At 48.0% G+C, this 26,117-nt stretch overlaps 1 protein-coding gene across 1 annotated transcript; it reads left to right on the top strand.

Annotated features, from left to right (window-relative positions):
- The first annotated feature begins 18,211 nt into the window (after positions 1-18,211).
- Positions 18,212-25,519, top strand: LOC142257469 (uncharacterized). Its single transcript, XM_075329596.1, has 5 exons — positions 18,212-18,469; positions 22,475-22,633; positions 24,334-24,498; positions 24,862-25,020; positions 25,287-25,519. Exons 1-5 carry the CDS (start codon positions 18,467-18,469, stop codon positions 25,449-25,451), a joined length of 651 nt encoding a protein of 216 aa, XP_075185711.1. The 5' UTR covers positions 18,212-18,466; the 3' UTR covers positions 25,452-25,519.
- The last annotated feature ends 598 nt before the right edge of the window (positions 25,520-26,117 follow it).

The raw sequence follows: 26,117 nt of genomic DNA, 5'->3' as shown, positions 1-26,117 counted from the left end.
GGCCTGACTGCTGCACGTAAGGCCCCCCAAAAAACAAATGAATGTCCCATGATCCAAACCAGGCATTGCTGTTCAGCTAAAACAAAAAACAAAAACACACTTATCACACAATTGTCTAAATGAAGACACAACTACTATAAGATTACCACAATGTACACATATATATACATGTACGCCATTTATAATAAATGTAATCGAATGTAACTCTTAAATCTGCTCGATTCCCATCTCCCGATTTTTTTAACTATGTCAGGCTCTAAGCCCCATCTAGCAGCTTCTGTGGCTGCTCCTATCCTAAATGAGTGTGAAGTGAATGCATTTGGAGACTCTCCCAATATTGTCAGGCATTTTTTAAGAACTGCTGTGAATTGAAATTGTGACAATGACTTACAATCCTCATGAATTAGTAATGAACCTTGGATATTTGGCCTTCTTGAGACATAGTTTCTAAAACAGATGACCGGGCAGGCCCTGGACCCGCTTAAAGGAAACAATGTGATCCATTTTCCTCTACCCTGTTGATCAGTTTTTGACTTTGCCAGAAAACATTCCAATCTGTCTGTGTACTGATGCACGTCCTCGGCTTGTAGACCCCCACTTCTGGTGGAGCTACTCGCCACCAACTCGCTGATTCTAAAAGCGCCAAAAAAGGCCAGTGTGAATGCACAACTAAAGAGAAACACTTCAAACGGACTGCTACAGACTCGGCCTAGTACACTCAGTATCTGCTGCAATAACTGGAAAGAAATCGGACGCCGTTTATCTCTGGTCTTCTTACAACTTTTCCTGTAACCCTTTAGGGCCTGCTTAACTAAAAATTGCTTTGTGTAATCAGTGAAGTCGTGCAACTTAAACCAAAAAGCTAATCCAGACATTTTACTATCAATACTGGACAATGAAGTACCATCCACAAAGGCCCTGCTAATGTAAAATAACAACAAGGAAACATTGTCATGTAACCTGGCATCATGTCCCACTAGAGCACACAAGTTTTCCCATTCCCTCCATGCTGACTGGTACCTCTGCCATGTGCTTACACCCACAGACCGTTCTATCAGAGCGTATGCGGTGTCACTGGCAGTGACCACAGAAAATCCGGACACTTCTTGCCTTGTACCTCTGCCATCGGGGCTAACGAACGGAATCTGTCCCACTGAAAACGAGACAGAGCATCAGCCACAGAATTGCAAACACCGGGGACATGCACAGCTGTAATCTGACAATTTGACTTTAAACAGCGCAGCACTAGATGACGCAGCAACGTAACAACAGGCAGGGAAGAAGCTGATTGTTTGTTGATGACTTCTACAACTCCCAAGTTATCACAATGAAATCTCACTTTTCGGTTTTGGAAAATATTGTACCAAATTTCACAAGCAACCACTATGGGGAACAATTCAAGGAGTACTAAGTTTCGTGTTAACCCATTGTTTCTCCAACTCTCTGGCCACCTATCTGCACACCACTGTCCCGAACAATATGCACCAAAACCAGTTGACCCCGCTGCATCAGTGTGGATGTCTAGATCAAAATTTGAAACCGGTGGTCTGATCCACAATGACCTCCCATTAAACTCCATTAAGAACTGTTCCCATACCGCCAGATCGTCCTTTAATGTTCTAGCCAGCCGCACAAAGTGATGTGGAAAGGTTATGCCTGAGGTAGCTGCAGCTAGGCGCCTACAAAAAACTCTACCCATTGGAATAATGCGACACGCAAAGTTCATTTTCCCTAACAGCGATTGTAGATCCTTTAATCTGATCTTACGGTGAGATCTAGCTTCTCTGACTGCCTCCAGCAGATCACTGACCTTGTCATCCGGTAATCTGCACTCCATTGCTTCACTGTCAATCAAAATTCCTAAAAACTTGATAAGTGTAGACGGGCCTTCTGTTTTATCTGATGCTAACGGTACTCCAAAACACTTAAAAACCGACTGAATCGCTGCCAATAATGAAGCACAAACAAATGACTTTGGTGGACCAATACATAGGAAATCATCTAGATAATGCAGGACAGAACGCACGCCGGCTTCCTTCTTTACTACCCACTACAAAAATGTGCTAAATGATTCAAACAAGGAGCATGAGATGGAGCAGCCCATCGGTAAACACAAGTCTACATAAAACCTTCCCTGCCACTGACAACCCAAGAGATGGAAGCTTTGTGGATGGACTGGTAAGAGTCTAAAGGCAGCTTCAATGTCTGTTTTTGCCATTAAAGCTCCTCTGCCGTACTTCTGAACCCATGCAATCGCTGTATCAAATGAAGTATACGAGACTGTGCAAAGTTCCTGATCGATTCCATCATTAACTGAGCTTCCATGAGGGAAGGACAGATGATGGATCAGCCTAAACTTATTGGGTTCCTTCTTTGGGACCACCCCCAATGGAGAGACCCTTAAGTTTTCTATTGGCATTTTGGGGAATGGGCCTGCCATGCGGCCCAGGTCAATTTCTTTGTTTAGTTTTGTGGAGACAATGTGAGAATATGTATAAGCTGAAGCAAGGTTACGAGAACAGGTTAATGGGCCTGAAGTAGATGGGATCTTAAAACCTTCTGAGAAACCCTCCCCCAGCAATTGTGCTGCTTTTCTATCTGGGTACCTGCTTAGATAGCCCACCATCTTCCATAAACTAATATCTTTGTGATCCCAACGAATCCCTTGGCGACCAGCCTTTTGTTGGCGAAACTGCTCATCATAGCGCAGCCATGCTAAACCTCCATACGCACGGTGCGCCTCCCCGATAGAATTCATGTAACAAAATAAGGCAGAGCAATGTTCAGGAGTTTTTTGGCCTATTACACTTGCTAATATGGCAAAGGCATGGAACCAATTGCTAAATGTTTGGGGGATGAGACAATACCGTCTTTCTTGTTCCTCTCTTTTCCTCTCATCAAACCTTACTCTATCCAAGTTATATTTTTCTAAGGGCAATAATGAAAATATTTCCACATATTCGTCGGCCCAAATCTTCTCCCTAACCTCCTGTTTCAAATGAATTCCTAGAGGACCCTCAAAACATACATATAATTCTCCTTTTGCTGCATCAGATAATGGAACCCCTTGTGAAATTACTGCGTCCTCCTGTGTGTCTGGATCAGCACACGACTGACTTACCACCTCCGATGTCCGGCGACCCTTTCCACACCATGCAGCAATAGGAGAAGAAGTTATGGGTAAGCTAGACTGACTCAAAGCCTCCTTAACCCCGGACACTAATTGCTGTACTACTGAATTAAGATCCCATCCTACATTGCCGGGAACTGCACCCCAAACTGCGCCCACTGGATTCATTACAGGTGTTGTTACACTAGATATAGGACAAGAAAAAGTGTTCTCACCAATACCTGGCTGCGTCCTAGGTTGACCAGCCGTCCGTGACGTATTAGTTATAGTCTCTACAGCCCCTCCATTATTGAAGTGCTGCGTGCTGCTGCCCTCTAGTGGGCAGTCGTTATCTGTGTCATAGTCATTGTCTGGAATCTCTTCTGAGTCTTGTAGCTGTAGATTTCTTGCCGGACTCATATCCTGAGCCGGCCGAAGAAGTCTTTGTCTGGTTAAAGTACTTTTGCGCAGTTGTCTTTTTGGATTCCTGCCACTCCTCGTGTAATGAGAACCCGGATCCGGAAATGTTGTGTGTCCTAAGCCCGTCCCCCCGTGTTGGTTTATTTCCTGGGGTAAGGCCGTATGATGTCCTCTAGAATGATACAAAGTTTGTTGAGGAAGTTCTAAGGATCCATCGTGGGCTGTGGTCACGTCAGTTGTAGCTTGTGTGGCTGCTTCTCTGGCTGGCACCTCAGTAGAGCTGGACTTTCTCCTTGCACTTCTTGGTGTCTCTCTGGTTAGATGGTCGGGCTCTTTTCTCTGTCCCTTGTTATTCTGGTTTTGTAGTTTCCTTCCTGGTTTGTAAGCAGGATCAGAGGCCGTGCTGCGCTTTGCTCTTTTCCTAGAAGTAACGGAAGGACTTATGATCCTATTGTGAGTCCTATTGGCCATTTCAGAAGTTAGTCTCTCAGGAGGTCTTGATCTTCTTAGAGTTTGATGTTCAGAAAGTTCAGAAGGGACAGATGCTGTATCCCGGGCATTCTTCAGCAATTCGTCTAGCTGGGCCTGAATCCATTCGGGCCTACATGTCAAAGCCGCGGCCTGAACGCTCTTCAGCAAGGCATCCATACTGCTTGTTCAGTCTTTAAGTCCAGGACAAAGGAATGACACCTTAACATGGGACCTATTTCTTATATGGCCCCTGCCCCCATCTCTCCTCCTGCTCGCCCACCACCACATTCCTTAGGTAAAAACCCCCATCCCTTACTCCTTAACCCTTTCCTGGATCTATCACTGCCTCAGTCATGTACGTTACGGCTATCTGCCTTCACTCTGCTGGACAGGAGAAGTGGTAGTGTTCAGACTATATATACAGAATAATACAGATACTGAGGATTATACCCAGTATACAGGACAGGAGAAGTGGTACTGTGCAGTGTATATATACAGAATAATACAGATACTGAGGATTACACCCAGTATACAGGACAGGAGAAGTGGTACTGTGCAGAGTATATATACAGAATAATACAGATACCGAGGATTACACCCAGTATACAGGACAGGAGAAGTGGTACTGTGCAGAGTATATATACAGAATAATACAGATACTGAGGATTACACCAAGTATACAGGACAGGAGAAGTTGTACTGTGCAGTGTATATACAGAATAATACAGATACTGAGGATTACACCCAGTATACAGGACAGGAGAAGTGGTGCTGTGCAGTGTATATATATACAGAATAATACAGATACTGAGGATTACACCCAGTATACAGGACAGGAGAAGTGGTACTGTGCAGTGTATATATACAGAATAATACAGATACTGAGGATTACACCCAGTATACAGGACAGGAGAAGTGGTACTGTGCAGTGTATATATATATACAGAATAATACAGATACTGAGGATTACACCCAGTATACAGGACAGGAGAAGTGGTACTGTGCAGTGTATATATATACAGAATAATACAGATACTGAGGATTACACCCAGTATACAGGACAGGAGAAGTGGTACTGTGCAGTGTATATATACAGAATAATACAGATACTGAGGATTACACCCAGTATACAGGACAGGAGAAGTGGTACTGTGCAGTGTATATATACAGAATAATACAGGTACTGAGGATTACACCCAGTATACAGGACAGGAGAAGTGGTACTGTGCAGTGTATATATACAGAATAATACAGATACTGAGGATTACACCCAGTATACAGGACAGGAGAAGTGGTACTGTGCAGTGTATATATACAGAATAATACAGATACTGAGGATTACACCCAGTATACAGGACAGGAGAAGTGGTACTGTGCAGTGTATATATACAGAATAATACAGATACTGAGGATTACACCCAGTATACAGGACAGGAGAAGTGGTACTGTGCAGTGTATACGGAGGGGTCAACACCTAGCTGCGCCACTACACTGCTCCCGGGAGTTCCCGTACCTTCATCGCAGCGGAGGTATCCACCATCACCACAACCCGTGGGTGACGTCACTAACAATCATCCCAAAACCAAATACCCGCATCCCCCCATGAGTAACGCCAAACCCCCTTGCAGAGCGACGTGACCCCCGGGTCCGTGAGAGGCTTGAGCCACCACCCGTAGAACGCGATGGATCCAAGTGGCTCGGCGGCCACAGCCGCGGCCGCAGCCGAGGCCGCGGGGCGGTACATATATATACAGAATAATACAGATACGGGGGATTACACCCAGTATACAGGACAGGAGAAGTGGTACTGTGCAGTGTATATATACAGAATAATACAGATACTGAGGATTACACCCAGTATACAGGACAGGAGAAGTGGTACTGTGCAGTGTATATATATACAGAATAATACAGATACTGAGGATTACACCTTGTATACAGGACAGGAGAAGTGGTACTGTGCAGTGTATATATACAGAATAATACAGATACTGAGGATCACACCCAGTATACAGGACAGGAGAAGTGGTACTGTGCAGTGTATATATACAGAATAATACAGATACTGAGGATTACACCCAGTATACAGGACAGGAGAAGTGGTACTGTGCAGTGTATATATACAGAATAATACAGATACTGAGGATTACACCCAGTATACAGGACAGGAGAAGTGGTACTGTGCAGTGTATATATACAGAATAATACAGATACTGAGGATTACACCCAGTATACAGGACAGGAGAAGTGGTAATGTGCAGTGTATATGACTCGCCCACCCCAGGGCTATGGGACACCCGATGCCGGGCCGGACTAGTCCGGGGGACGTCAGTGGTGGCTGGGCCCGACTCCGTACCCTGGTGGGGTCAATTAATATGGCTTTAGTGGGGGTGATTAAAGTTTATATTTGTCGTGACGCCACCTGTGGTTTGTGGCTATTAAGCCGCCACTGCTGTATGTCTGGCGCTGATGGAATGGCAGCTTGGATGGTCCTGCTCCCCACAGGTGGAGCGGTGCCCCGGGGACACTGTTGGTGCTTGTGAGTGTCGATGTAGTTGCGGTGTAATGCAGGGCCGACAGGGCGGTGAAAGGACCGGACACAAACAACAGTCTCTTTACCTTCTCTTCTTTTACTGTGCAAACGGTTAGTCCTGGGAGACCGTTACAGGTGGTAGAGGGCTCCGGCCGGCCTGGAAATAGCTGGGGTCATCTCTTTGGCCAGTCGAGTATGAGGCCTACTCCCTGCTCTTTCTTTGCTGTTATAGGACCCTGCACTTTGGGTTAGCAATGGCCCTCTTGCTGCTGGGACCGGTGGTTCGTCCCTCTCCCTGTGTGGTAGGCTGCGCAGGCCCTCTCTGGTGCTTCTCTACTGGAGTCCACACCGGGCTCTGGTGGTGCAGCTGTACCTTCAGGTTGCTTATGGGCCAGGTGCTTGCAGCTCTCCTGCCCTTCGGATTCGGCTGCCAGGGAAGGGTTTTACACCCTAGCAACCAAAGACTCCGATGTCTGATTCTCTCCTGTGCCTCTCTGCCAATCCTGCTTCACTGGGCCAAGCTATTCCAGCTCCAGGCCCCAGTTCCACAGGACAGCACAACTCTGCGTCTTCACTCTCTGGACTCTCTTCACAGACTGAACACTAACTCCTCCCTCAGGTCAGACTTGAGGAATGCTCCCTGGAACTCCAGGTTCAGAGCTCCCTCTGCTGGCCTGAGGGAGAAACTGCGTTGTATGTTGGTACCTACTGGTCAATGATTTCCCCAATTACCTCCAGGCTCAGTATTAATCCTTTTGAGGGGGCAACACTGTTGTGGCGACCAGGTCCTGGGGTGCCACACTCCCCCTTAGTTAAACTCAGTACTCCCGGACTGAAAAAAACACAAAAAAACATAACATGTCAGAATATTTCATCCCATTGTGGGAGGCACATTTTCTTAAACGTTACAACTTAAATAACAACTATAAGAGTCTAGTGCGGCTCCCTGCCGGGTGTCCATTACACTGCTCCATGGGGGATCCGCCGCGATAAAACCCCCAACGTAGGCTCTGGGCATGCGTCAGAGCATCGATGACCACTTTGTATGCACGCCGGACGGGTTTTTCTTCTGGGGTGTTGAGCACACTGGTGCTAACTATGTACAATTAAAGTGTTGACCACCCATAGTCCAGTGGCCCAATTGTCCATTTACTTAATTACCTAAAATAAAACATTATAGACAGACATTTTCACATAACTATATACACTCTGTTAGGTATTCTATTTTCTATGTTCTATACCTTGGAGGGGGCTGTCCCCGAGTGCTGCATTGGGACCTGCATAGCTCTGTTGTTTGTCCCTGACTACTTGGAGTGTCTGCTACCTCAGTGCTACTGGTAGGCCTAACCCTGACAGGTATGCGTGATGGTTGCCTACGGGGTGTTAGATTCGCCAAGGGTACGACAGGTTCACCACTGGCAGGCGGTTGATTCTCCTGTTCCACTGCTGGCGGGACATCTATTGTTGGGACCGACTTGTCTTCAGGTGGATCCGGGACCTCTTCTGCTGCTGGTTCGACCATTTGCGGGAATGTCAATACTGGTACCACTATAGCATTATTTATTCGGGTCCATGTTTTAGGGAATTTTCCAAGTATTGTTTGGATCATTTCTTCCTCTTTTTCTTGAATTTGGGGACTTTCTTGTACTTCTTCTACTTCTTTTTGGATTTTGCACCGTTCAGGGCACACTTTCAGGCGGTCTCTAGAAATTGCTTGATAGGTCTTGCTTTCGTCTTTGCTTATGAGACACACTTTACTATTGTCAAAATTGGAGGGAATAATGGTGTAGGGTTCATTCTCCCACTGATCATCTAATTTATGGGTTCTCCGCTTTTTCTTGAGGACTTGTTCTCCAGGTGCTAAGGGAGTTGCTGGGGCTGTTTGATTGTAGTTCTGCTCTTGTCTCGTTCTTGCTTGGGACAGGCTCCTTTCTACGCATTCCTGGACTTTGCGGTACTGCTGTTGTCGCTCTGTATCCCAGTCTTCTATCTCTTGAACCGCTTCAGGTGACACAGTTCCCATTTCAAAGTCTACAAGTAACTTGCCAGGTCTTGCTCGCATCAGGTAAGCAGGGCTAGAGTTGGTCGAGTTTACTGGGATATTATTGTACAAGTCCACTAGATCTGGTAACTTCTCTGGCCATTAGTTTCTTTCTTCCAGAGGTAGAGTCTTGAGCAAATCAATAACCACATGGTTCATTTTCTCGCACAATCCATTGGTTTGGGGGTGGTACGATGTTGTTCTTATTTTCTTACAGCCGTACATGTTACAGAACTCTTGGAACACTTCTGCCTCGAATGCAGGGCCTTGATCAGTCAGTACCCTTTCAGGATAACCGTGAGGCCGACAAAAGTATGCCTGAAATGCTCTAGCTGCTGTTCTGGCTGTTTGGTCTTTCACAGGCACTACTACCAGGAAACGAGAGTAATGGTCCACTATGGTAAGGGCGTAGACATAGCCTGACCGGCTTGGTGTTAGTTTCACGTGGTCCAGGGCCACCAACTCTAGGGGCTGCTTCGTGACAATTGGCTGTAGGGGAGACCTCTGGCTGGTATCATCCTTCCGCCTCAGGTTACATGGACCACAGTCTCTGCACCACTTCTCGACTGCTTTTCTGATGTGCACCCAGTAGAACCGATCACGGAGTAGGACCTCCAACTTCTTCCACCCGAAGTATCCTGCTCTGTCATGGTAAGCTGCTAGGACCATTGGAGCATCCCTCTGTGGGACCACTATCTGCCAGACGAGTTCATTCGTTCGCCAGTTGACATATCTCTTGCAGAGCTTGCCTTTGTAGAGAAAGTTTTCCCCTCTCCTTCCACAGCTGTTGAGCTTCTTGTGGAGCATCGGGAGCAAGATTGGTTTCAGCTTGTGCCAGCTTTTCTTTAACTAATTGGATGGCCGGGTCACTGTCCTGGGTTTCTACCCATTTATGGTGGAGTAATGGGTTGATAGAAACCTCTTGCTGACTCGAGCGCTTTCTTCCTACAGCATGCTCACACTGGGAGACACCTTGTCCATGGAAAGCTGGTAATTCTATCTCTTCCAGTTCATCCAGGTCTTCTCCAGACTCGAGTAAGTGAGGCATTCTGGACAGCGCATCCACATTGTTATTCTTCTTGCCAGCCCGGTACTTGATGGTAAAGTCAAAGTTGGACAGTCGAGCCATCCATCGCTGTTCTAGTGCACCTAGCTTAGCTGTTGCCAGGTGAGTCAACGGATTGTTGTCCGTGAAGATGGTAAACTTGGCCGACGCCAGATAGTGCTTGAAGCGGTCAGTCACTGCCCAGACAATCGCGAGGAACTCCAGCTTGAAGGAACTGTAGTTTTCTGGATTCCTTTCTGTGGGTTGAAGCTTCCTACTGGCGTACGCTATCACCCTCTCTCTGCCTCCCTGCACCTGGGACAGAACTGCTCCCAATCCCACGTTGCTGGCGTCTGTGTACAGTACAAACAGCTGGCTGTAGTCAGGGTAGGCCAGAATTTCTTCTCCCGTGAGAGCCCCTTTCAGCCGGACAAAAGATGTTTCTATTTGGCTGTTCCATTCAAATGGAGGGCTTTGCTTCTTAGCCTTCTTTGGCTGGTCCACCAGGAGATCTTGAAGAGGCGCTGCTATCTTTGTGAAACCATCTATGAACCTTCGGTAGTAACCCACCAGCCCAAGGAACTGCCGCACCTCCTTTACTGTGGTGGGTCTTGGCCAGTCCTTGATTACAGTGACTTTCTCCGGATCAGGTGCCACACCTTCTGCGCTGACCACATGACCCAGGTACTGTACCTTTGGCTTCAAGAGGTGACATTTGGACGGCTTTATCTTCAGGCCATACTCCGATAAGGACTCGAACACTTCTGCTAAGTGCCTCAGGTGGTCTTCATAGGTCTTGGAGTAGACTATGACATCATCCAGGTACAATAGCACGGTTTCAAAGTTGTAATGGCCCAAGCAGCACTCCATCAACCTTTGGAATGTCCCTGGGGCGTTGCAGAGCCCGAATGGCATACAGTTGAATTCGCAGAGGCCCATTGGTGTCGTGAATGCAGTCTTCTCCTTGTCCGCCTCTGCCACGGGAACCTGCCAATACCCACTAGTGAGATCCAAGGTGGAGAAATAGCTGACTTTAAGGCTGTTAGTGACTCCTCTATTCTGGGCAGTGGATAAGCATCTTTATGTGTAATGCGGTTAATTTGCCTGTAATCTACGCACATTCTCATTGTACCATCTTTTTTCTTTACGAGCACTAGTGGAGCTGCCCAGGGGCTACAACTATCTCTGATAACCCCAGCCTCCTTCATTTCCCGTAAAATCTCTTTGGCACGCTGATACTGTGCGGGGGGGTACAGGGCGGTATCTCTCTTTAATGGGATGATGATCACCCGTGGGGATTTGATGTTTAACCCCTTTCACCTGCCCAAAATCTAGGGGGTGTTTGCTGAAGACCCGCTCGTACTCCTGTACCACCCGGTAAACCCCATGCTTTTGGTGTGAGGGGGTGGAGTCGGTGCCCACATGTAATTTTTGGCACCAGTCCTCCAGTTGTCCCTTGGAGCCATTGTCTTCCGCCTGAACGGACGGGATCAAGGGTTCCACTGCTTTGATGGTATTGTTACTGACAGTGTACAGTTTTGCTACAGTGGCGTACCGGGGCAATTTGGCTTCCTCCTCCCCACAATTCAGGACGCGGATGGGCACTCTTCCCTTGCGGACGTCTGCCACCCCTCTGGCTATCAGGACTCCAGGCCTACTGTCTGAATACACAGGTTCCACCAGGGCCTGGTAATCTTGACCCTTGAGGCCTATTGCTGCCCGACACCATATCAACATTTCACTTTTTGGGGGAATTGCAATGGGGAGGGGGTCACTTACCCTCACACTGCCAATTTCTCCTCCGGCCAGCTCTACCTGCTGCCTCCTCATCAGGGCTCTGATTTCCCTCTGTAGGGCACGCTGCTGCCCGGAGCTGGCACCTTCAGACGCCTGCTGCAACAAAATTATCGCTTCGGCAAGACAATTTTCTATCACATTTGTACCAATGGTTAGCAGTGGGTCAGATTCTTTGCGATCAATATCTACAATTATCATCCCCTGACATGGCAATTCTACCCGCCCCACTTTAATGGTTACTTCCTTATACCCAATTTGAGGCAAGGGCTGACCATTACTGGCCACAATTGTTAAATCATCATCTGGGCCATGGTCAATGTCTGAATCAGCCCAATATCTTTTGTACAGTTTATAAGGGATGGTTCTTACCTGGGACCCCGTATCCAGGAGGGCATTCAAAGGGATCCCATCCAGCCCAATAGGAAGGACCGGTCGTCCTCCCACATACTTGCTGCGGCTGGGGGTTGAGCCGGGCTTCCTTACACCTGGGGGTTGGCTCCTGGCCCCAGGCTCGGCCCATTTAAAGGACAGTGTCTTGCAATGTGGCCCGCCTGGCTGCAGCGGCGGCAGATCGGTTGTCCCGTTGAATCATACCGGTCTGTGTCTTTTCCTCGGGTCGGCGGAATCCTCCTCTGCCGCATCCACGGGACGTCATCTGGACTGGAGGCCAACTCGATTCTTGCAGGCGATGGGGTTACTTGTAGACTGCACGGTCTTGGCAAGGGCAGCTACAGTCTTGGTCAGCTCTTGGACCTGCTGTCTGAGCTCTGCAGCGGTATCCTTATCCAGGGACTGCGCCTCAGCCCCTGCAGCGGCTCGTGTTGCAGGCACCACCCCGGGGTACGTGATAGCAAGAGGCCGGAGGGGTACTGGGTCATTCGGTGTAGATTCTCTCAGTACCCGGATGGCCTGGTCCTTAAACTTTGCAAAGTCCAGAGCAGGGTTCTGCAGGACCATGATACGCAGCTGGGTCCTGTGGGCGTCTGACAGGAGCCCCTCTATGAACTGCTCAGTTAGGAGTTTGTCTTCTTCACGTACACTCTCTGGGTCCACCTGTTTAACTGCTTTCAGGGCCTCCTGCAGGTTTAAGGCATAGTCCCGTATGCTGTCTGTGGCCCGTTGTTTGCACCCAAAGAATCTCATCTTTATTTCTGCTGCGGTGCGGGTGTCAAAAGTACTCTTTAGCTTGGCCAGTATCTGGGTTGCTGTCCCTTTATCTGTATCAGGCCAGGACTTCACTTCACGCTGGGCCGCGCCAGCTAGCTGCCCCATTAATATGCCCACCTTCTGGCTCTCAGTCAGTGGATACACCCGGAACAAGCTGTGCAGGCTTTCTCTGAAGTCGCTCAAGGTATGGGACTCCCCGGAGTACTGCGGCAGCCATTCTGCTCCCGGGATGTACGGCATTGTGATCGGCATTACCGGCGCTACAGCGGGGGCTGGGGCGACGACGACTGGGAGTGCATCGGCCGGTGCCGCGACGTCTTGGGCTACAGCACCCACCTGCCCTTCCTCGGCGTCAGACATCTTTCCTCCCCCTTAGTGGACCTTACCAGGCTCCGCTTCTTCCTCAAATCTCCTCTGAGTCGCGCGAGGTTAACGACCCTCCACTCTGCTGGCGCGCTCATTCGCGCTCTTTTTCGGGCACGCCCCCTTTCTTCCTGCGCTCAGTAGCGCAAATGGCGGCGGCAATTTTCAGTAAAACACACAGTCTTTTCAAAGGCGCACAGTACCCGGTGGGCGCCGGGCAGGTTCAAATCCTGTTCACAGCGCCAAAGTTGACTCGCCCACCCCAGGGCTATGGGACACCCGGTGCCGGGCCGGACTAGTCCGGGGGACGTCAGTGGTAGCTGGTCCCGACTCCGTACCCTGGTGGGGTCAATTAATATGTCTTCATTGGGGGTGATTAAAGTTTATATTTGTCGTGACGCCACCTGTGGTTTGCGGCTATTAAGCCGCCGCTGCTGTATGGGGCCTCAGGCGCTTATGGAATGGCAGCTTGGATGGTCCTGCTCCCCACAGGTGGAGCGGTGCCCCGGGGACAATGTTGGTGCTTGTGAGTGTCGATGTAGTTGCGGTGTAATGCAGGGCCGACAGGGCGGTGAAAGGACCGGACACAAACAACAGTCTCTTTACCTTCTCCTCTTTTACTGTGCAAATGGTTAGTCCTGGGAGACCGTTACAGGTGGTAGAGGGCTCCGGCCGGCCTGGAAATAGCTGGGGTCATCTCTTTGGCCAGTCGAGTATGAGGCCTACTCCCTGCTCTTTCTTTGCTGTTATAGGACCCTGCACTTTGGGTTAGCAATTGCCCTCTTGCTGCTGGGACCGGTGGTTCGTCCCTCTCCCTGTGTGGTAGGCTGCGCAGGCCCTCTCTGGTGCTTCTCTACTGGAGTCCACACCGGGCTCTGGTGGTGCAGCTGTACCTTCAGGTTGCTTATGGGCCAGGTGCTTGCAGCTCTCCTGCCCTTCGGATTCGGCTGCCAGGGAAGGGTTTTACACCCTAGCAACCACAGACTCCGATGTCTGATTCTCTCCTGTGCCTCTCTGCAAATCCTGCTTCACTGGGCCAAGCTATTCCAGCTCCAGGCCCCAGTTCCACAGGACAGCACAACTCTGCGTCTTCACTCTCTGGACTCTCTTCACAGACTGAACACTAACTCCTCCCTCAGGTCAGACTTGAGGAATGCTCCCTGGAACTCCAGGTTCAGAGCTCCCTCTGCTGGCCTGAGGGAGAAACTGCGTTGTATGTTGGTACCTACTGGCCAATGATTTCCCCAATTACCTCCAGGCTCAGTATTAACCCTTTTGAAGGGGCAACACTATTGTGGCGACCAGGTCCTGGGGCGCCACATATATATACAGAATAATACAGATACTGAGGATTACACCCAGTATACAGGACAGGAGAAGTGGTACTGTGCAGTGTATATATACAGAATAATACAGATACTGAGGATTACACCCAGTATACAGGACAGGAGAAGTGGTACTGTGCAGTGTATATATACAGAATAATACAGGTACTGAGGATTACACCCAGTATACAGGACAGGAGAAGTGGTACTGTGCAGTGTATATATACAGAATAATACAGATACTGAGGATTACACCCAGTATACAGGACAGGAGAAGTGGTACTGTGCAGTGTATATATACAGAATAATACAGGTACTGAGGATTACACCCAGTATACAGGACAGGAGAAGTGGTACTGTGCAGTGTATATATACACAGAATAATACAGATACTGAGGATTACACCCAGTATACAGGACAGGAGAAGTGGTATTGTGCAGTGTATATATACAGAATAATACAGATACTGAGGATTACACCCAGTATACAGGACAGGAGAAGTGGTACTGTGCAGTGTATATATATATATATATACAGAATAATACAGATACTGAGGATTACACCCAGTATACAGGACAGGGGAAGTGGTACTGTGCAGTGTATATATACAGAATAATACAGATACTGAGGATTACACCCAGTATACAGGACATGAGAAGTGGTACTGTGCAGTGTATATATACAGAATAATATAGATACTGAGGATTACACCCAGTATACAGGACAGGAGAAGTGGTACTGTGCAGTGTATATATACAGAATAATACAGATACTGAGGATTACACCCAGTATACAGGACAGGAGAAGTGGTACTGTGCAGTGTATATATACAGAATAATACAGATACTGAGGATTACACCCAGTATACAGGACAGGAGAAGTGGTACTGTGCAGTGTATATATAGAGAATAATACAGATACTGGGGATTACACCCAGTATACAGGACAGGAGAAGTGGTACTGTGCAGTGTATATATACAGAATAATACAGATACTGAGGATTACACCCAGTATACAGGACAAGAGAAGTGGTACTGTGCAGTGTATATATACAGAATAATACAGATACTGAGGATTACACCCAGTATACAGGACAGGAGAAGTGGTACTGTGCAGTGTATATATACAGAATAATACAGATACTGAGGATCACACCCAGTATACAGGAAAGGAGAAGTGGTACTGTGCAGTGTATATATACAGAATAATACAGATACTGAGGATTACACCCAGTATACAGGACAGGAGAAGTGGTACTGTGCAGTATATATACAGAATAATACAGGTACTGAGGATTACACCCAGTATACAGGACAGGAGAAGTGGTACTGTGCAGTGTATATATACAGAATAATACAGTTACTGAGGATTACACCCAGTATACAGGACAAGAGAAGTGGTACTGTGCAGTGTATATATACAGAATAATACAGATACTGAGGATTACACCCAGTATACAGGACAGGAGAAGTGGTACTGTGCAGTGTATATATAGAGAATAATACAGATACTGGGGATTACACCCAGTATACAGGACAGGAGAAGTGGTACTGTGCAGTGTATATATACAGAATAATACAGATACTGAGGATTACACCCAGTATACAGGACAAGAGAAGTGGTACTGTGCAGTGTATATATACAGAATAATACAGATACTGAGGATTACACCCAGTATACAGGACAGGAGAAGTGGTACTGTGCAGTGTATATATACAGAATAATACAGATACTGAGGATCACACCCAGTATACAGGAAAGGAGAAGTGGTACTGTGCAGTGTATATATACAGAATAATACAGATACTGAGGATTACACCCAGTATACAGGACAGGAGAAGTGGTACTGTGCAGTATATATACAGAATAATACAGGTACTGAGGATTACACCCAGTATACAGGACAGGAGAAGTGGTACTGTGCAGTGTATATATACAGAATAATACAGTTACTGAGGATTACACCCAGTATACAGGACAAGAGAAGTGGTACTGTGCAGTGTATATATACAGAATAATACAGATACTGAGGATTACACCCAGTATACAGGACAGGAGAAGTGGTACTGTGCAGTGTATATACAGAATAATACAGGTACTGAGGATTACACCCAGTATACAGGACAGGAGAAGTGGTACTGTGCAGTGTATATATATACAGAATAATACAGATACTGAGGATTACATCCAGTATACAGGACAGGAGAAGTGGTACTGTGCAGTGTATATATACAGAATAATACAGATACTGAGGATTACACCCAGTATACAGGACAGGAGAAGTGGTACTGTGCAGTGTATATACAGAATAATACAGGTACTGAGGATTACACCCAGTATACAGGACAGGAGAAGTGGTACTGTGCAGTGTATATATACAGAATAATACAGATACTGAGGATTACACCCAGTATACAGGACAGGAGAAGTGGTACTGTGCAATATATATATACAGAATAATACAGATACTGAGGATTACACCCAGTATACAGGACAGGAGAAGTGGTACTGTGCAGTGTATATACAGAATAATACAGGTACTGAGGATTACACCCAGTATACAGGACAGGAGAAGTGGTACTGTGCAGTATATATATACAGAATAATACATAGGGCTCTCTAGGCACAGTATTTCTGTGTACATGTGGAAAGTTACAGAACCGGTCCTCCCGCTTGTCTGATTGTCCCCGGGGCCATTAGAGATGTGCGGTGCGGTCTGTATAAACAGCGACATTTCTGACATACTGAACAGATCAGGCTTGGGGCTTGGTGTAGATGTGAGGATGGAGTCTAGACCTCTGGTGCTCTTTACCGGCCGCTTTGTGTGATCCATATTATCAGTAGATTTTTCTCATTTTATCGTCACCATTTCTCGTCTGAGATAGTTTTGCATTGTAATGCAGCGAGATCAGAGCCAAATGGAGGAACAATTGAGTAGAACAAAATTTGGAACTTTTTGATGGTAGAAAAATGGTGGGGAAAACCTTGACCTCATCGGTATGAGGAACGTCACCGCCACCTAGAGGCCAAATGAGGGTGAAGAATAAGAGATAACGTGCGGCGGAACAAAAAGCGAAGACAGGGAAATGTGGGTGGAGCGCGTTCAGCACTTTTAGGATTTTTGTGGCCTAAGGTGATGAGATTCCTATAAGATGAGCAGGATCACGTGTCCCAGAAGACAAGTCTCCGGATCAGACTGCGGCTGATTTATGGCTCCATTCTGAAATGTCAATGTAGCCCCGCCCACTTGTCACTCTACCTAGTAACAGAATAGATGAGGTCCTAATATAGTGCACCAATCCCATTGGCTTAGATTTTCACTATTTCATGATTTGTGCTTGCTGTCAGTGAATAGACAATTCCTATTACATTCAGAGTTAGGCCCTGTGCGCACTAGACGTTTTTGCTGCGTTGTTTACCGTGGTTTTGCGCAGAAAACACAGTGACTTTGCTTCCCCAGCAATGTCTATGGGTTTGCAGAAGTGCTGTCCGCACACAGCGGTTTTTTGTAGCTGCGTTTTTGTGGTGACCACAAAAACGCAGCATGTCAATTATTTCTGCATTTTTCACAGGATTTTTCACTCATTGAATGCAGTGCACAAAAACGCAGCCAAAAACGCACAAAAAACGCACAAAAAACGCACCCGCGGTATGGACAAAAAAAACGCCTAGTGCGCACATAGCCTTAGAAACTCTGCTGCACGACGCGGGCCTCCAGAATGAGTGTAATCCGGATATTGCAGCAAACCCTCAGCTGTGAGAAGTATGACTATGAATCCAGCAAGCAGGGGTCTGAGAAATGGTGAGGAAGTGAGGCAGAAAGCTGCTGCTGATTACTCATCAGTTCAGGCATTTTTCCTCCAGGGGAGAGAGGAATGTAGAAATTGGGCAGGGTGTTGGCTGGTGGCCTATGGGTGCGGCTTTCAGCTCATAGAGACTCTGTTTCCCTGAGTGTTCAGAGACGCGCTCCTCCACAGCAGCCCAGGGGTCTCCACTCAGTCGCGCTCCTCCACAGCAGCCCAGGGGTCTCCACTCAGTCGCGCTCCTCCACAGCAGCCCAGGGGTCTCCACTCAGTCGCGCTCCTCCACAGCAGCCCAGGGGTCTCCACTCAGTCGCGCTCCTCCACAGCAGCCCAGGGGTCTCCACTCAGTCGCGCTCCTCCACAGCAGCCCAGGGGTCTCCACCATCACAACCATGGTGAGTGCACGACTTTGCTGCGGTTGGGAGTGTCAGGAAGTTTCGCACTTTAATGACTGTAGGCAGGGGTACGGCGCTCACCTTTTCTTGGCCCCACTGACTGGCTTTGTGTTGTGTAGCTGCACCTTTAATAGTCTGCAGGAAACTTTCTGGAGATTGTTGCATAGTTCGGGGAATTTGGGGTCTCTGCCAAAATGACAGTGCTATTTTGTGGTTTTCAAAATGTAGTTTTCTGGCTGTTGGGAAACTACAACTCCCAGCATGACCTGACAGCCTTGTAATATCATCATGCCGTAGTTTTAGCAACGTCATTATAACAATGTACATGGATCTTATGCAGTGTCAGGTCATCATATAGTGACAACCTATGGATCTCGTGTGGTGTCACGGCGCCATATAGTGAGATGGATCCCGTGTGGTGTCACGGCGCCATATAGTGTGTGGGATCCCGCGTGGTGTCACGGCGCCATATAGTGAGATGGATCCCGCGTGGTGTCACGGCGCCATATAGTGAGATGGATCCCGTGTGGTGTCACGGCGCCATATAGTGTGTGGGATCCCGTGTGGTGTCACGGCGCCATATAGTGTGTGGGATCCCGTGTGGTGTCACGGCGCCATATAGTGACAACCGATGCTGGATCCTGTGTGTTGTGATGTCATTTCTGTGATGTCACCATACAGATTTGTGCTGAGATGACGCTAGTCCTTCTTTCTCTGATTTGAGCTGCTGCTATCTGTGATGGCTTTATAATACACACCTCAGCTGTTATCTGTGTACAATGGCGGAGGGGTGTGACAATGGCGGGAGGGGTGTGACTTGTAACGGTCACTATGGAGTAATAACACTGGTAGCGCTGTGGGGTGCGGCCGCTGATAACCTCTGGGTCACGTCTTTTATTACTGCAGATAAATTGTTTATAACTTGGCCCTAACAAAAGATTATGTGGAATAATTGAATATTCCTGGTGACTGAACTCTATTCTCCCCTGTTATCAGTCATCCAACATTAGGGAGAAGCTTACGCCCATTATTCAGAAAAATCATGTCGCAGTATTATAATATCTGGGTTACCGGCCCTTTAATGCCGGACACGATCTGAGAGGGAGGGACTGGAAGTATTGTTTCCTTTTTTTTGAATTTAAAAAATAAAAAAATAACATTTACCAGTTGTCATAGCAACGCTTCCTGTGACTAATCTTGCACAAACCCGGTCAGCGGGGATCGAGTCACTTCTGTGTCACTGTAAACTGACTGATCTGTACCAATCTGATGGTGGCCGTTCTGATCTGGGGGTGATCGAGGGAGCTGATCACAACTTGGAACCCTCTCAATAATCCCCTGGCACTCTTCTTGAGATCTATTCAGGGTTTGGTCATCAGGTTCACCACCTGAGACTTTACCCCTCAATGGATTTGCTCTCCTCACTTTGTGAAAAGCTTGGGGTTCAGAAGCTCCTGGTGGGGCACAATAAGCTTATGGGACTCTTCTTGAGTTCTAGTGAGCTGTTTGTCATGACGTTCATCATCCTATCACACCACCACAGCCCTAAGGCTTTACTACCTGTACAGTTATCTAGGCCGGAGCCTTGGAAGATGCCCCAGCTGAAACCGGGACGCAATATTGGTCTTTCCCCCTAGCAGGACCTTCTTGTTGATGGATCAGATAATATTTTGGGTTGTATCTTTAGGTTACAAAGCAGGGTAGGGTTAGTCCAGTCTATGCGGGCATTACTAGGGGGAGTTCAGCAAGCGGTTGGAGCGCATTGGTTTTTAGAAGACTTTGCCCCTCCATGGGTCTGCTCACCAAACTCATGTGAAAGCCTGAAATGTCGAAGAGCCCATAATCTAAAACAATTCTTATCAGACTCCTTCTTGAGACCTAGTGAGGTTGTGGTAATCGGGTTCATCTCCCTAACCCTATTGCGCAAGAGTAATCCACCTGTACAGTTTATCGGAGTTGGAGCCTCTGGGGAGATCTTGTGGGCATCTTGCAGTGCAATATTGGCCACAGGCCTGGCAGGTGGAACATCTTGGGCCACATTTTCAGATTACTGTAAGCTGCAGTGAGCATTGTCCAGTATATTCTGACCTTCTTAAGGCGAGCAGGAGACTAGAGCATGTTGGGGTTTTTTTCCTCCACGAGTCTGCGTTCCTCCCTGGGTGAAAACCTGAGGTGCGGGAACAGCCCCTGGTGGGACACAATGCTCTGATCAGGATGTTTTTGAGACCTAGTGAGGTTGTGGTCATCAGGCTCATCACCCTAAAGGTGATGTCACACACAGCGACAGCGACAACGACGTCGCTGCTACGTCACCATTTTCTGTGACGTTGCAGCGACGTCCCGTCGCTGTCGCTGTGTGTGACATCCAGCAGCGACCTGGCCCCTGCTGTGAGGTCGCCGGTCGTTGCTGAATGTCCTGCTTCATTTTTTGGTCGTCGTTCTCCCGCTGTGAAGCACACATCGCTGTGTGTGACAGCGAGAGCGCGACGAAATGCAGGGAGCAGGAGCCGGCGTCTGGCAGCTGCGGTAAGCTGTAACCAGCGTAAACATCGGGTAACCAAGGGAAGACCTTTCCCTGGTTACCCGATATTTACACTAGTTACTAGCCTCCGCCGCTCTCACTGCTAGTACCGGCTCCTGCTCTGTGCACATGTAGCTGCAGTACGCATCGGGTAATTAACCCTATGTGTACTGTAGCTAGGAGAGCAAGGAGCCAGCGCTAAGCAGTGTGCGCGGATCCCTGCTCTCTGCACATGTAGCGACGTTATGATCACTGCTGCGTCGCTGTGTTTGACAGCTAAGCAGCGATCATAACAGCGACTTACAAGGTTGCTGTTACGTCACAGAAAAGGGTGACGTAACAGTGATGTCGCTATGTGTGACCCCAGCTTTACTCTCTCACCACTGCAGCCCCAGGGCTTTTCTTACTGTAAAGTTATCTAGGCCGGAGCCTTGGTGGATTCCCCAGCTGAAACAAAGGCAAAATATTTAGTCTTTCCTCCTGAAGTTGTAGTCATCAGGTTCACCCTAACCCTATCACACCTATGCAACCTCAAGACTAACCCACTGATGGTTATCTGGGTAAGAGCCTTAGTGGAGCTCTCACAGGCCCCATGGATTGAGATATTAGCCAAAGGCATGGGTGGGAAGAACGTCTGAGGCCACATCTTCAAGTTACTGTAAGCTGTAGTGAGCATTGGCCAATTTGAGGGATTCTTATAACAAGCTGGTCAGGGGTCGCAGTTTTCTGGTTTTTCACAACCCTGAGAATCTGCTCTCCTCACTGGGTAAAAGCCTGAGGTTCAGCAAAGCCCCTGGTTGCTCACAATACTTCTATTGGACTCTCATTTTAGCCCTTGTAAGGTTGTGGTCATCAGGTTGAACTTACTTTACTCTAACTTAACACCTATAGTTATGTGTCAGAGCCTTGGTGGAGAACTCGAAGGCCTTGTGAAGTGAAATATTGGTCACTTGCCTTGGCTGGACCCTTCTAGTTGAAGGACTGGGGAACATATGGGATCACATTTTCAGGGTACTCTAATGCTGTAGTAGGCATTGTCCAGTATGTGCGTCCTCCTATGGTTAGCCAGGTAGCGATTCGGAGCACAAAGGTTTTTAGGAGGAAACTTTGCCTGTTCGCTTTGCAGCTTGGCGTGTGTCTGCATGTCCCGGATAGTCCTGACATTCCAGTGATTCATGTACCATTACTATGAGACAGAGGGGTGCGGCCTACCACATGGAACATGTACAAGATCAGACGGAAACAGCTAGCTACCGCTAAAGACCGACTCCACCTGAAAGTGAAATTTCCAGTGTCAACAGGTCAAGTGGCAGACTGATCGCTGCTATGAAATAATTCTTCTTTTTGTTTTTATTTTTTTATTTTTAATCGAGTAGATAAAGGGACTCAGTTAATGATTGATCCTTTGCCCTGGGTAGATGGAGCAAGGACTGTTCATTTCCTTGATAAAGGGAAATTACCTTTGAAATGTGTTCCATTCCTAGGCACAAAACAGTCAGAATCCTCCGACTGAGATGGAGCGCTCCATGGAAAAGATCATCACCATCTTCCAGAGATACTCCGGCAAGGAGGGGAGCGCGGCCTCCATGAACTACAAAGAGTTTGAAAACTTCATGACCATCGAGCTGTCCTCCTTCACCAAAGTAGGTGACTCCTGAGTCCCATCGATTTACATTAAGTAGTGGAGGTACATCGCAACTGACCTCCTCATGGGTGGGCTTATACCCTGGTAGAACCTCTACGCCTGTGGAGAACCAGGAAGCATCTGTACCAACGTCGTAACCTGGTGCTGCCCCTGACAGGTCTACAGTTGCCTGTCCATAATACTAAAGCCCCGATAATCCCCTGATCTAGAATCTTCTTATCCCCATTAGTTCCTGTCGTTTGTGTAACTGGGTCAGAAAGCCATGACCATTATCAGCCATATCAGAATGATGAAGCCGATTATTTAGTTACTACCTCCAGGGTTCTACATCAATACATGCTACAAAATAAGTCCACATAACAGCCCACAAGAACTGAGAGCATGCAACTGACTCGCCCACCCCAGGGCTGTGGGACACCCGGTGCCGGGCCGGACTAGTCCGGTGGTAGTCAGTGGTAGCTGGGCCCGGCTCCGTGGCCCTGGTGGGTGTCAGTAAAATATGTGGCTTGAATTAAAGTTTGTGTTCGTGACGCCACCTGTGGTATGCGGCTATTAAGCCGCCGCTGCTGTGTGAGGCCTCCGGGATGATGTTATGGCAGCAATGATGGTACTGCTCCCCACAGGTGGAGCAATGCCAGGGGCACAGTTGGTGCTTGTGAATGTCTATGCAGCTGAAATAACAGAGACCACTCCAAGGGTGCAGTTCCAGTTCTTTACTCACAATTCTTGTCAGAGCTCTGTAGGAACCCTTAGACTGCTGGGACCACTGTCAGGGACCTCCGCCGTTTCTGGGTGATTCTGAGAGTGAAAGCCGGTACCCTTCTCTTAGTGTCTCTTTCTTCTGCTGTCTTCCTTAGCCTTGCCTTTTGTTAGGATGAACCTGGCTTGGCCTCCACTACAGCCTCCAGGCTGGGGGGGTCACCTGTCGGCTGATTACCCCTTTTCTGGAAGTCTGCTATGGGTTCTGGCCCTGAGAGTCTACAACCTTCCCTGGGCCTCGGTTTTTACTGTTTGGAGATGATCTTTGCACTCCTCCAGTCTCTAGGGACCGTCCCCTGTCGCAGCTTGATCACTCCACCGATGTTCTTGTGGAACAGGCCACTGTAGCTCTAAACTGCCCCGACAGCTATACAGACTACCCGTGGCCCTGCGACTCCTTCTGACTCCTACGTGGTGTCACCTGGACCTCTGGGTCCCAGGATCTTCACCAGGAAGCGTCTCCTTCTGTTTCTCTGCTCCTGTCTGTCTTGGAGCTTTCTTTCTTTTCTCCTCCTTGCCTGCCTCCAGCAGGCCTCCTCCTCCCTCCTTTCTCTCGTTCTTCTTCTCCAACTACATGCTCACTCTCTCACTCCCTGAGGTAGACTCACTAAACTTGACCTTCCTCTCTGTGTCTGCTCTCAGATGGCTTCTTCCACCTCCCCAGTTGCTAAGCTGTACCCTATAGGAGCAGGGATGGGTCTTACGGCCCCTCCCAGCATGCAGCATGGGGGGGGGTGACTGCCACTTTCCCTGGTCCCAGTATGTACCTAACAATGGGTGTAGTGTGGATTTACCAGGGGACCGGAGTTCACTCTCTTCCTCTCTCAGAATGGGGCATCACACCGCTGGATGGGGTGCAATGACCTGTGGCGACGGAAGCCTCAGGGGCGCCACACAACAGTGAGCTTTCTCATGTAATAAAGTTTTGTGTTCCATCAGGGCCAGAAGGACCCAAACATCCTGCAGAAGATGATGAAATCAGTAGATGGCTCGGCTGATGGAAAAAAGGACCAAGAGTTGGATTTCCAGGAGTTCCTCAACCTCATCGGGGGGATGATGGTGGCTTGTAACGAAGCCTTGGCCAAGTGTCCACCTGAAAAGAAGGTATAAGGTGCAGTTAGTGCCTCCATATCAAAACATCTGTGTATTTTTATAAAGGCAAAAGTTCCATTCAATAGTAAATGTTTATCCCACGCCTAATGAGGCTGGTGTACTTATTGTGAAAATCCAAAACCATGTCAAGATGGTTATATAATCCAGTCTGAAAGTTTAACCTGATGAAGCTCCTCAGTACCTCCTTCCTGCTGCTGAATCTCCACCCACCTAGTGTGATTGAGCAGCAGGCGGGAGGAACTGTCAATCTGTATCCACCATTTCTCAACACAAGTCCACCAGTCTCATCAGGTCTAAATCTACATAATGTGTATTGTGAAATCTGGTAACTGATCTGAATTACTGTTTCCTCAGAATCCAGTTTCTGCCACTAAGCCCTCAGAGATGGAATCCACCATGGAAACCATCATCCGCGTCTTCCAGCACTACGCCGGCAAGAAAGGCGACAAAAATCAGATGAATTACTCGGAGTTCGAGGCTTTCATGAAGACTGAACTGAAGTCTTTCCTAGTGGTAAGTGTAAGGGAGGTCCCAGCAGCACAGAGCATGTCAGGAGCATTGTGAGCTTAGAGTTCAAAGAATAACCTAGTCCTCACAGCAGCACAGAGTCCTTCAGCAGTGCAGTGTGTGGTCCTTCTTTCTGGGGCAGTGACCTCTTCTCTTGGATGTTAGGATGGGGTCAGGGTGACTCTAGTCTTTTCCCCCGGATGTTGCTGGGCTCCGTGACCCTCCTCCTTCTTCTTTTTTTTTTTTCTTTTTTTTTTTTTTTTTTCTTTCAGAACCAGAAGGACCCGGACATCGTCCGTAAGCTGATGAAGTCAGTGGATGGAGCTGTGGACTGTAAACAGGACGGAGAGCTAAATTTCCAGGAGTTCATGAACCTGATTGGAGGGATGATGGTGGCCTGTCATGAAGCTCTGTTGAGACACCTGAAGCGGGTGTGAGGGGTCCGGTGCCCCTGCTCATTGTCTGTTTTGCTGTCAGTTTTGTTGTAATAAAATGATAAAATCTTCACGAGTCTTGTCCGTTCTGAGGGCAAAATCCACATCGATATTTTCCTTTATTCTATGGTATGTTCTACCAAACAGAGAACAAAACGGGCAGTGATTGGGGAAGCTTTACGATCCTGGTTCAGGACATAGGGACAATGTCTGGGAAATGGGTGCAGTCCCTCACCGTCCTCACCACACACTTTACAGACCCCATAGCCAGATGTCGTCTGGACCCCAGCACAGGTCTCTCCTTTACATTACCTCAGACAGATCTCAGCCTTCATAAAGGGCTACTATGCCCATATTACATGACCCAATACTCCACAGGACACTTAACGTGCCTACCAAGTAAACACAGGCTGAAAAGGGTTCTGTCCCTCCACGTGGGTTTCCCACTACCTTATAATCCTTCACATGGGCTGATGGGTCATTTACAATATATCCACCCACCACAAAACCAGCTCACTACAACTTTCTGTGGCCTGTACCTCAATTGATCAAGTTTCCTTCATCTTGCACCCTTCAGTCAGGTCCCGCGTTTTTCGGCTCCAGCATTAGTGGTAGTTACTTGAAGCACAGCAGTGGTTTGGTGATGCCTACATGGAATCATGGTGATGC

This window comes from Anomaloglossus baeobatrachus, chromosome 12 (genome assembly GCF_048569485.1).
Source record: "Anomaloglossus baeobatrachus isolate aAnoBae1 chromosome 12, aAnoBae1.hap1, whole genome shotgun sequence".
Classification (NCBI taxonomy): Eukaryota; Metazoa; Chordata; class Amphibia; order Anura; family Aromobatidae; genus Anomaloglossus; species Anomaloglossus baeobatrachus.
The sequence above is the reverse complement of the archived record's forward strand: the minus strand, read 5'-3'. Positions and strand labels throughout refer to the sequence as shown.

Bases quoted from the DNA above. Each gene is read 5' to 3' on its own strand.
- LOC142257469 (XM_075329596.1), top strand. The intron at 24,499-24,861 runs GTATAAGGTGCA...CTGTTTCCTCAG, and splicing joins AGTGTCCACCTGAAAAGAAG to AATCCAGTTTCTGCCACTAA. The intron at 25,021-25,286 runs GTAAGTGTAAGG...TTTTTCTTTCAG, and splicing joins AACTGAAGTCTTTCCTAGTG to AACCAGAAGGACCCGGACAT.